General features: G+C 32.6%; 1 protein-coding gene across 1 annotated transcript; it reads right to left on the reverse strand.

Moving 5' to 3' along the window:
- Nucleotides 1-507: 507 nt before the first annotated feature.
- Nucleotides 508-1,383, reverse strand: LOC112638834. The gene is made up of 4 exons (XM_025411221.1): nt 1,332-1,383; nt 956-1,244; nt 662-849; nt 508-598 (listed from the first exon to the last, which is right to left on the reverse strand). Exons 2-4 carry the CDS (start codon nt 1,239-1,241, stop codon nt 575-577), a joined length of 498 nt encoding a protein of 165 aa, XP_025267006.1. The 5' UTR covers nt 1,242-1,244; nt 1,332-1,383; the 3' UTR covers nt 508-574.
- Between the last annotated feature and the right edge of the window lie 11,469 nt (nt 1,384-12,852).

The following is a 12,852-nucleotide window of genomic DNA, read 5'->3' on the forward strand; positions in this document are numbered from 1 at the left end:
TTTTAATACAGTCTTATATTAAAGCTAATTGTATCGTGAAAACTATTTTAAGACTGTTACTTATAGATTGACTCATGGTTTTCAACCATATAAAAGGAAAAAGTTCTAATTAAAATATACTTAATTTTATAAAGAAATAAATCTAAAGAAATATATTGCGAAAAATAAGTTTAGCACTTTGGTTTAAGTTTACAGAAATAAGTACCTCTACTTTTCCTCTTTTTATGTTTCCTTTGTAAGTGACGTTTTTAATATTTTCACTTTTAGCTGCTCTTGTTCTAATTTCTGTTTCAATATTTCAACTTCGTAGATATTTTTTACTTCTATACTTGATTTTAAAGTGTTTGTTAAGTCAATTTTTGCTTTTTCTAATTCACAGCTTTCTTGATATCTTCGTTTCTTACATCTTTCTTCTATTGATGTCACCACATTTTCTTTTACAGGAAGACTTTTCTCTGAATTAATACTGTTACTTGAAGAACAACTGTCCTGTAAAGAACGACTTTCCTTTAAAGGAGTACTTATTTTCGATCATAAATTTTTAATACTGCAACCCTGCCAGTTTTTAATATTATCATTTTTCTGCAAATACTGAAAACTTAAAGCATATAAATTACTGAAAATTCGTATACATTGCATATCTTAGTAACAGTTTACTTACTGTAAACACTTCAACTGAATGATCACAACTACTGTCATCTTGTAATAATTCCTCGACATTAGCGTTTTCATTAATTGTAATAGCATCAGAATCAAACGGATTGCATAATCCAGATACTGCGGCTTTTGTCATCATTTCTCGAACTTTTTCTAATAAAGGATTTGGTTTTATACTTGGAAGACCTCCACCTACAAATAAAATAAGGATTTAATCTACATAGCTAATACAATACAAAAAATACAATACAAAAAAATAAAAAATACAAAAACAATACAATATAATAAAAACTTTTACCTGTTTTATACAATTCTCTCTGTAGCTGTGCACAATATTTTTTGGTGTCTCTTTTTAAATTATCCCAACACAGACGTAAACATCGTTCTGTTCGTTGCTGTATTTCTGGTTTATTTTTATTAAAATTTATAGTTACGTTGGCCCATGCTTCTTCTTTTTCTCTATTACTCGTCATATTAGTTACTTTATTTTCAATTATATGATGATATGTTGATAATTCTTTTACCAGTTGTAATTTTTCATCTTTGGTAAAATTTTTGCCTCGTACTTTATTTCCCTTGTCCATTTTCTGAAAGTATAATTTTTTTATGAAAAATATAATACTTATAATTTATAATTACGTATACTTTTAACTGCAGTTATTCATTTTACATACTTTGTTATTATTATCTTCTCTCCGGCAATACACGGTTCTTCACAGCAAGTCGCCATCCACGGACCTTGCTTCACAGAAAGAAAATAGGTTACGATCAGTTTTATTATGTTCAGCAGTTGGCAACTCTGACAGTTAATCGACCGATTAGATTAAATCACGTTGGTGAAACCGGGCCATATATTATTGATGTCTACTCTGAGATGCCTATATACAATTATAATTAAATAATTGAAATAATATTACAATTATACATCTGATATATAAAGATTTATTGAAGACATTATTATTAATAATTGAATCGTTAACGCAAAGCATTGAAGACTCATTAAAGAGCTTCATTATAAAAACGAATTAATAATCGCATTCAATTTCCGAACAGACTTCCTTAAGTACGTTCATGAAAATCACATATAATGGTAGTATGTCTGTCTTTCTTTATCACTAGATTCTCAGCGCGAGATTCAAACGAATATTATTAAAGGAATTATTTTAATTATTTGATTGAAAGCTAAGCTAGCTAACACGGTATTTATCCTTCCATTTTCCAGTACCTCTGTATTCTTTCAGCATTATAACAAACGCAATAAAAAGAAATCTATTTTCCTATCTACTGAAAGTCCAGAAATTTCCATGAACCTACATATATTTTTCATGTATAATATATATGGAATTGGGGAACCTGCCATTTTGTTTTACCATATTTCACGGCAGTCCGCCATTTTGTGAACCACTTTCAATAGTGCATCGCATATTCTTATTGAAGCAATTTGCCAATGAATTAATTCACTTTTATTGACTTTATTATGTTATTTCATTTTAACAATTAATTAATTTATTTTATTTAAATTTATATTTGTATGACTCATCATATAATTTATTGAAATATTCTGTTAACGAACACCTACCGTATGACTCATCATTGTATGACTCATCGTCGTATGACTCATCATATAATTTATTGAAATATTATGTTAACGAACATCTGCCGTATGACTCATCATTGTATGACTCATCATAAAATTTATTATAACATAATTAAATTCATTTATTAAATTTAAATATTTTATTGAATTGAACATTTGGCAATTTGAATTATTTTATTTAAATTATTATATGAAATACTTTATTCAAATTAATTGATATCTTGTATCAATACGATTTTTATTTCATGATCTGTTGCCGCATCTGCGCGATATTTTATTGCTGCATCTGCGCAATTCTATTTAAATTATTTGCGATGATACATAATTAACATGTTTTTTTATATGATCTTCTCTCTCTAATTTACTGGACTGCTTCATCTTTCTCTGATCTGCTATATGCGTATAAATATTTATTTGCGATAATACGACATTCTATCGTAATATTCATTTTTAACAGGTTCCACTTAACATCAGCAATCGTGAGTATTCGTCATACATCCCCATGAATAAATATCTGAATTCTAAATGACAATTTACTCTTAGATGGTTAGAGTCCGGCAGCGCAACTCAAATAATAATAGATCCCTTATTCCTATGCGGAATTCGGGCGTGCAGAGACGCTCCCTCTTACGCGAATCAACCATTAGCCATCCGTCAGCCGACGCAGGAATCACCATAGAAATTGTCCAAGCAAGCGAAGATAATACAGTTACCCTTATTGAAAGTCCCCCTGCTCTCCCTACTACATCAGAGATTCTCCCAGACTACCAAGAATCAGAGCCTGAGGAAGAAGACGTAGAAATAATCAACGACGACCACAGTGACAGCTTCTTCCTGGAAATTAACATTGAACAGCCACACGTACAAATACCTGTGGAAGCATTTCTCGCATGAGAACGAGAGGCAGAGATCAGACGGACTCCAGGTACGCACGATAAACAGACGCAGTGCGCTGAAATCTCCCTTTCCCCTAGTCATTCGCCTGCATATGCTAGAGAATACTCACCAGTTCTTAATTCGCACCACAGATGATATCTTCTCCCAGAAGAAGACCCCGAGCAAACATTAAATGATATTTTCTACGGCATAGACGAAGTAGATTGAGAACCTCCATTTTGCATTATACTAAATACCTACGACCAAAGAAAGAAGTCCAAAGAGTAAAAATGTATTAAAGGATACTAAATATATGCATATGATTATTGCAATGTATATGATTGTTCATATTTTCAATTCGATTTTTTATAATAGATATATTACAATTCATTTAATATTATTTTTCTTTTAATATTGAAAATAAAAAAGAAATATGTCTATTTTATAGTAAAAATTTTTATTCAGTTGGCGCAACTTTTTAATATTATTTGTATGAAATTAAAACAATTATTTTGTACAATTTTTTTTAGTTAAATTATTTTAAGTTTTTATTTTGAATTAGCGTAATGTTTGGATATCATTATTTTTCTAGGATATAATGTAAAAAATTATATCAGCTATTTTGTATAACTTTTTTTGGTTAAAGTATTTTTATAAGTTTTTATTTTCACTTAGCGCAATTTTTTTGATATCATTATTTTTGTAGGATATACAATACAGTAGTTTTTTACAGTTAATAATACACTATTTTGCAAATACATATACTGTTTTTTACGCGAACTTAGCACTTTTTTTACTTTTTTTTTAAAAGGGTAATTTTTTACGGATATCACTCTTTTTTGTACTATATGTTAAACATCTCTAAATAAATGAGCAAAGAACCCGCCATCACCCCCGTCATATTTCATTAAAATTAGACGGTCCTCTTTGCTTACTATATAGATATTCAGATCCTGCAAACTTCTTTGCTATTCTTATTGCAAAAATAACGGATAACTACAAATCAATATGTCATTAGAAACCGCACACCTCTTTTCTTTCAAAAACTAAGCATTTTAGAGGAAAATGTTTTTGACAAAAATTGTATGATTTTGAGGGAAACATAAGATGGTGTCATTAGTTTGACCTCGGATGGCATCGTTAAGGTCAGGTCAAGGACATCTTTAATTTCTTAAATGGAATCACATATTTTTTATTGCATATACTTATACCTTATGTCGAGAGTTTTCCAAAACACTATAATAAAGTATTTTTTCATTGAGTACTTTTCGATTTATAAGGCTTAAAATAATATCTTAATTTTATATAAACTATAAAATATAAGTCTGCGACCGAACAGGTGGTCCCTAAAGGTACCAGACCGGTTCGCAAGGGAAAGGTCAATGCAAAAAATTTAAGGCTATGATTTTAGAGTGTTTTTCATTGTAATTTTTTGCACAATACACGGGAAAAATATTCAAAAAAATCGTGGATAGATCCTTGATATTCAAAAAAATCATTTCAAGGTCAAATTTCTTTTTTATCCTATTTCACGCTGAAACATCGTATTTCTACGATTTTTGAGGTGTTGCGTACGAAAAAAATTGTAAAAAAATCCTGGAAGAATGATCGATCTTGAATAAGGACATAGGGAAAATATTTTTTTACATTTTAAAATAGAGTTTATCAATAATATTTCGCTCTCAGCATAACCCAGGACCAACGACGTGGACGTGGCGAAAATTTGGTCCCTTTGGAGTGCTTGATTTCCGTGAGTCTCCTTGCCTCTCACGTCGGGGTGCTTGATTTCCGTGAGTCCCCTTGCCTCTCACATTGTGTTGAATTATGATAATGTCACTTTAGTGTGGTACTCTTCAAAGCATGGTGTTACGCATAGAGGAATATCACAATTAGAGCACATATAATTTGTTCGAGATTGAGTTTTACGTAAAGAGCACAAGTGGCACCTTCGTTTCGTACCTTTTCGCGGAAAGTGGCGACCAGTTAATCGACTGGCAGTGACTTCGTTACGCTGAATGATTTGAGTAGACTCAAGTTTCAATAAAGATCTAGCTACTTGTAATCGAAATGAAGGAAACGATGTATATTCTTGATTTGTTTTTTTATATAAAGAATCAGCATTGCATAGACATAAATCTACAAGGTGAAAGAAGAGCTTCCGATACCATTTCATTGTTTTTCGCACCGTTTCCGTTATAGATAATTGTCTATCTACATTATCAACACCACCCATATTTTTATTGTAGTCTTGAATGCACGTTGGCTTTATAATATCTTCTTTTGTTTTATAACTTTTTTTCCAGTTGCACAGAATCCAACTTCGTGTACAGTTGTGAGCATGCGAACACTACGTTTGTCTTCCCACTTCATTGCCATCCAAACATTATTATGAGCGACTTGTACTTCACCTCGCTCCAATTTGTTATCCAGCTTTGTTATCCCCTTCCTATTTGCTTTCACCGTACCGCACATTCCCGTATCACGGTCATGCAGAAATTCAGCCAAAATAGGCGATGTGTACCAATTATCTATATATATATAACATGAGCCTTCTGAAAATAAGGTTGTAAAAAGTGAGCGACAATATCACCAGTAATACCTAAATCGAACTTTTGATAATCAGTATCTGCTCCAGTATAAATAATAAAACCTAAAATAAATCCAGTATCACAGTCTACCAACTCAAAAAATTTTATGCCAAAACGATTTCTTTTCAATGGAATGTATTGCTTGAATCGAAGCCTACCTTTCCATAACAACAGATTTTCATCTATGCACAGGTTTTTGCCTGGGATAAGAACTGCCGAGAATTTACTTTGTAGATGATCTATTACTGGTTGTATTTTTTGTAATGGTTGATTGACAATTTCTGAATCATCTTCATTATTTTGAAAGTGTAAATTTCGCAGAAGTTGCAGATATCTATCACGAGTCATTGTTTGTCGAAAAATTGGAGTATGTAGCAAAGGATCTGTAGACCAATAATCTTTCAAATCGCCTTTTCAAACATGGCCCATTAGAATTGAAAGACCAAGAAAAAATTCAAACTCATCTTTCGTAAAAGGGCACCAATCTTTCATATGAGAAGACGAAGTCTGAGGATTTTGTGCCTGATAACGATTCGTTTCATCTACAATCCTTTGAACTAGAGAAGAATCGCAAAAATAATTAAAAAATTCTATTGGTTTGATTCCTGCTATGGAGATGTTAGGATTTATTTTGGAGCTGCCTTCAAAATCTTTGATTGATGGGAAAAAATTCGCATTCTCAAAAATTTGAGTTCCATCATAGTCGGCATCTTCCAAATCAAGAACATGAAACTCTTCATTTTCAGAGTCTTGTTCTTCTGGTTCGGATTCACCGCTACTCCAAGTTTCATTTTCAGCCATTTTATCAGTGATAAGGATTTGAGAAAAAATTACTCAACTATCAAAAAAACGACAGCTACAAAAATAAAATCTGCATCTAGGAAAAAAGACCGTCAACTATCCTGAAAAGGACTGTTGAAATAACCACCGCCGATGGGAATGCGCTTCAACTATCACAAAAAGGACAGTTCAAGTATTATCACCAAACTTGAATCGGAAGATCGCCAAGTATATCCTGTCAATAACGTTTGCGCCTTTAGTAACCTGAGAGATTTAGTAAAAGAATATAAATATTCTGTCTACGTAAAAATGTGTCCGCATGCATGCGATACAAAATAGGGGAGACGTAGTTACTGGAACATTTTCGTGACAAAATCTAACAAAGCCAGCACAACTGATACATATATATATATATATATATATATATATATGTGTGTGTGTGTGTGTGTGTGTGTGTGTGTGTGTGTGTGTGTGTGTGTGTGTGTGTGTGTGTGTGTACTAAATGAATTTATGTATATATACACCCACATATATACATACACCCACATACGTATGTACATACTACATTCGCCAACAGTCGTAAAAAGAAATGTTGGAAAACAACGTTTCAGCTCAAAATAGGAAAAAAAATTTGACCTTGAAATGACCTTTTTGAAAGTCCAGGATGTCTGCAGGATCATCTTTACTATTTTTACTACATTCAGCACATCAAATAACTCTAGAAAATGCAAAAAATCAATTCCCTTAGTGGTCCCTTTTGGTATCAGACCCGTCCTCTAAAGATTAAGAAATTAAAGGTGTCCTTGACCTGACCTTAACGATGCCATTCAAGGTCAAACCAATGACACCATCTTATATTCCCCTCAAAACCATACAATTTTTGTTCAAAACGTTTTTCTTTAAAATGCTTAGTTTTTGAAAGAAAAGGGGTGTACGGGTGGTCTAGGACACCCTGTATACAAGATGTCCCATTTTAATCGATGGATCCAAATTTCTCCTAAACTACGCCAGCTACAAAAAAATGTTTCAGACAAAAGTTATATGGCTTGAAGGGGGACATAAGGTGATGTCATTGGTTTGACATTGAAGAGTCACCTAAAGGTTACGTGAAGATCACATCCAACTTTTTAAATGGGATACCCTATATGCTTTTACATATTCTTATAGTTCATCTCGAGAGCTTTCTAAAACACTATAATTAAGTTAGTTTTCATTAAGTAGTTTTCGAGTTATGAGGCTTGAAATCATTTCTTAATTTTACATAAATCGTATAATATCTAGTAAAATATTCATTTTTTGTTTAACTTATCTTAATACTTTTGTGTACAAAATAATAAGAGGAATCAAATGGTGTGAAGAAAACATATAATTGTTCCGAGGAAAAAAATATGTAATTTGCAATTAACAATTCCATATTTTTTCTTAAACAACTGTATGTTTTCTTTACACCATTTGATTCTTCTTATTATTTTGTACGTAAAAGTATTAAGATAAAAGTATTAAAGTATAAAAGTATTAAGATAAGATAATCGAAAAATGAATATTTTACGACTTATGTAAAATTAAGAAATTATTTCAAGTCTCATAACTCGAAAACTACTTAATGAAAACTAACTTAATTATAGTATTTCGGAAAGCTCTCGAGATGAACTAAAAAAATGTACAAAAGCATATAGGATGTCCCATTTAAAAAGTTGGATGTTATCTTCACGTAACCTTCAGGTGACTTTTCAATGTCAAACCAATGACACCACCTTATGTTCCCCTTCAAGCCATATAACTTTTGTCTGAAACATTTTTTTGTAGCTGGCGTAGTTTAGGAGAAATTTGGATCCATCGATTAAAATGGGACACCTTGTATATAATAGTCTTAACATCACGGAGCGCCGCTAGCGCAATCTTACGTCGAATGCGTCAACCGTACAACTTTGTACGCTTGCGCATTGGGGACTTGAGCGTTGACCAAGACGACGTATCTTAATGAGAATTTTTCATATTTCGACTTTGGATCATAATATTGCTGTTCACGATGCACGTAGAGCAAAAATAAAGACACTTTTCTGATATAAATCAAACTCAAGCTATCAATTAAGCCTAGTAAGAACTCGATCTGTTCAGTGATTATTTCAATATGATAATCTCGAACATCTCAAACTATCCGACTCGCGTAATAATACACGGAATGTCTTGTTGCTTACGCGGGACTTAACACAAGACACTACCGTGTCTCTTGATTTCTGTTTATAAGGAGAGCATATTTTTGCCGTTTATGCGTATATTCCCTTTTTATGTGTAATGCAGAAGGCAAATACACCTAATTGATTTATATCTCGTCCATGTTTTTGTTCATATAATGTTCTTTCGAAATATGTAAGTGTACATTCTTTACATTCTAAGAGAGGACGAGTTTCATCTAAATTAGATCCACAAAATTCACATTTAGCAAATACTATATTGCCAGATGTCATCCAATGACATACTACAAGTTCATGATTGCTTCTAATCTGGCGTAAATTAGAACAATTACAACACATTCGAGTATAAGGTTTTATCCCAATTTCCTGGTTTTTTATAAAACAACTCTTTTACATTCGTAACTACATATATTTGGACAGTGGTGTAAAATTCGATGGATTGGATGTTCACAAGAAATGTTTTCAAGATTTGAATTATTCATTATGACGGTTACGTGAGAGTTCTTGTTCTCTCTCTCCTTCAAGGTAAAACAAAGAGCATTTTCGACAATCTATCAAGGGAGTTCTTTGCGCTATTGGTGTAGCACATAAGTAACATTTAAGTGGAGGGGGATGGGGTGGATTGTGTGATATACTGTGATATTTAACAGGATAGTCTTTCGTTGATGCGTGCGTAACGCACACAGGGCAATAGTATTCACCTTTGCATATATAATCATCAAGTTCTTCATGCATTATTTTATGAAGAGGGTCCATCCCTTTTAATTGTTAGGGGAGTCAAAGAAGCAAGCCCACTAAAGTGTCTAGCACAAATATTACAGTCTGTTATGGGTCTTTGAATAGTCATGGGGTTTCGACAACGACTACATATAGTAGGGAGCATGTGAGGAGCAATACTTATAGTATGCTGATCTAATGGTAAAAAGTGTCTTTGAAGAAGAGGGTGATAAACAATAGTATAGCAAGTACAACAGTAATAGTTGCGAGTAAGCAAATGGATATATCCATGTAATCTAATGCATGAAGGGATAGATGTAGATTGAGACATGCTGGAGTAATTTAATTCATGTTGAAAGTTAAAAAATCAATAATATCTCTGAGACATATAGGGCATTGATAGAGAGGTGTTAACACAGTAATAGATTGAAGAAAGTTAACACAAAGTAATTCAGAACGATGTGGTTCTAGAGAGATAAAGTGAGAAAAAATAAAAGAAAATTGCATTTGCAATATAGGAGGTTGAATGCTTCGATAGCACGTTTCGCACAAATAACAATTTAGAACAAAGTCTCGATATCCTTTAATTTTAACGCAATAAACTGATTCATCAGAGGACATACCCTCGTTACGATGAATTTAGAAGAAAACTCTATTAACTACATTTAATACTAGTGGATATTCACATTCGTCTACATGAGTCGATGTGTCGTGAAGAGTTTTCAGGAAGCTGCGTGCTGTTAAAGCACAAGGGATGCACTCACTCATTGATCGAATTCGTATCACTTTTGCGTTGCACTTTAAACAGAATTCGTCTCTGATAGCGTGACTGTTTACGAAGAAATGTGTGCGCATCGATCGGTATCGTTCATGGATGAGTGATGTACGAATCCTTGAATAGCACTTGTGACATAAGTTGTTGTCGTCATCGAGGCATATAGCTCCGGTGATTTTTGTGCAGTGTGCAAATAAGAAAGATTGTTGCACAAGGTTTAATATTGCTGAATCCGGGGCTGCTGTAGCCAAGGCCGGCTATGCTGACTTTTTATGTCAGTGCATCTGTAACAGAAAATCTGAGATCAGTGTTTCATCCTGGTTGGATATGAGATATCTTTATCTTATCTGTGTGAACAATTCGTGTTCGATTTCCAATGCGAAGCTTAATATTGCTTAGAGGTAATAGTTCTATCACTTTATAAGGTCCAGTATATTGTTCAGTGAACTTCCCTTTTCGTGGTTCTTTAAGGAGAAATACGTGCATTCCAGTTTTAATTTGTAGAGGGTTTAATTTCCGATCATAATATTGTTTGCTTCTTTCTTTTGCTTGTATAAGATTTTGTCGTACTTTTGTTTGCACATCTTTTAATTTATTAAATAAAGTAGTAAGGTAATCATGATACATTGGTTCAATATTTTCTTCTATAATAGGATGAGAAGAAGGTAGTCGAGCTATGCGACCGAAAACTAATTCGTACGGTGAATATTTTGTTCCTTCATGTACGCTGGTATTATATGAAAACATAGCAAGTTTCAAATATTCATCCCAATTATCTTCTGTATCTATTTGAGTCTTTAAATATTCTGTTAATACATGATGTGAACGTTCTAAAGATCCGTTCGATTGAGGATGATATGCTGTAGTTTTAAAGTGTGGAATATTAAATCTCTTTGTTAATTGTCGCATTAAAGCGGATAAAAAGTTGGTGCCTTGATCAGTTAAAATAGCGCGAGGTGCACCATAAATACAAATAAATTCTTTAGTAAAAGCGTCAGCGATTAGATGTAAGTTAAAGATGTAGCTTCTTTTAAAGGTACTGCAACTGAATATTTGGTTAATAAATCTTGCATTGTTAATATATACTGATTATTATTATTACACTTTTCGCAAAAATTAAGGGAACAAAAAAAAATTCCAAATTTTTTAGTAATTTTTGACAGGCTGTAAGTCAGTGAAAAATGGTCATATCAGCAATCTAAAAAAAGCAATCTGAAGCTTGAAGATTCTACTTTTTAGATCTTGCAGTCAAAAATTTCTACAAGTCGCAGTTTCCGTGCAATCCTTCAATAAAGCACGGAAAAAAATTTTTGCAAATTTTACACATTTTATTTTTCAGTCCACGGGCATGAAAAAATTTTTTCGAGCTTAGCCAATGCATGAATCAAATAGCCTGTTTATTCGGCTTCAATTTGGTTTTTTTAAAATTTGGATACGACCTTTTGTCTCCGAGATATTGAATTTTGAATCCAAAAGGATCCTTTTTTGTTCAACCGCCAATATCTCGGCAGCCATTGGTCGTACAGCAAATTTAAGGGCAATTTTGATCTGGAATAAATTTCCTACAAGATTCTGTTATGATTTTCTGGAAAAAAAAATTTTCTTTTTCTACACGTTAACATGAAGAAAGTAACGAAAAGTAACTTTTTCCCTTGTTTTGGAAAATCGACTGTATCTTTGTTCATACTGGCAACAAAGCTAGGGTTTGAAGGTCATTTTACAGCTAAATGTGCCATTAATAACCCTGTAAATTTTCAGACCAATCCACTGAACCATTTTTCTGGACCGATTGATCGAAATTTCGAAAAAAATTAAAGGAACAAGGTTTTTGTTGCTAAACTTAGCGTAATCTTCTTAGAAATGAAAAAATTCATTTTTTCACGACTGTTTACACAATTCTTCGTCCATTACAGATTAATTTGGAAAAAAAAACCAAAAAAAAATTTCTTCAAAAAATTTTTGAAAAAATTTTTTTTTTGATAATTCAAAAAATTGAGAAAAAAATACTCATTCATTTTGAAAGCAGTAGACTCAATTTGTACCTCGATTTCCGTTTTTAAAATTTAATTGCATTAATTAAAGTTGATACCCCTAAGATGTACACTGGGCGACAACGATTCGTTCCGTGGCCCCTCTCGCGGGGCAAGGGGAACGTAGACATATATCATAGCGCCATCAGGCGGCAGCGGCCAACTAGTCCTGATTTATCGATCTAATTACCGATCGCTACAAAATAATATTCTGGGTCGATAATGGACAGAGTTGGTAATACACACGCGCGGTTTAATTATACGAGAATAAATCATTAATATAAGGAGGCAGGAAAGGAATGAATGATACATTAAAATACAATGCTTTTTAAAAATGTTTAAATGAAATTTCCGCACGAATGTTCCAACGTTATATAAATTATGGCTCCGAAAAGAATCGTTTTAATCAATGGTTTAGAAAAAAAATTATTTAATAAATTCAGTCTACCATTCTATTCTAGCATTCAATCTACTACGAATAATGTTAATTACACGGTGGCTATCTTCTTATATATTAACTTTTACATCTCTTTATTCTATACAAAAACAAATGAACATCATTATGAAAAGACACTCGCCAGGACCGATGTTCAATTGTTTTTTATCAAGTCCTCTTTACTCAACAAGCACTTAGCGA

Source organism: Camponotus floridanus, unplaced genomic scaffold (assembly GCF_003227725.1).
Source record: "Camponotus floridanus strain SB8 unplaced genomic scaffold, Cflo_v7.5 scaffold381, whole genome shotgun sequence".
Lineage (NCBI taxonomy): Eukaryota > Metazoa > Arthropoda > Insecta > Hymenoptera > Formicidae > Camponotus > Camponotus floridanus.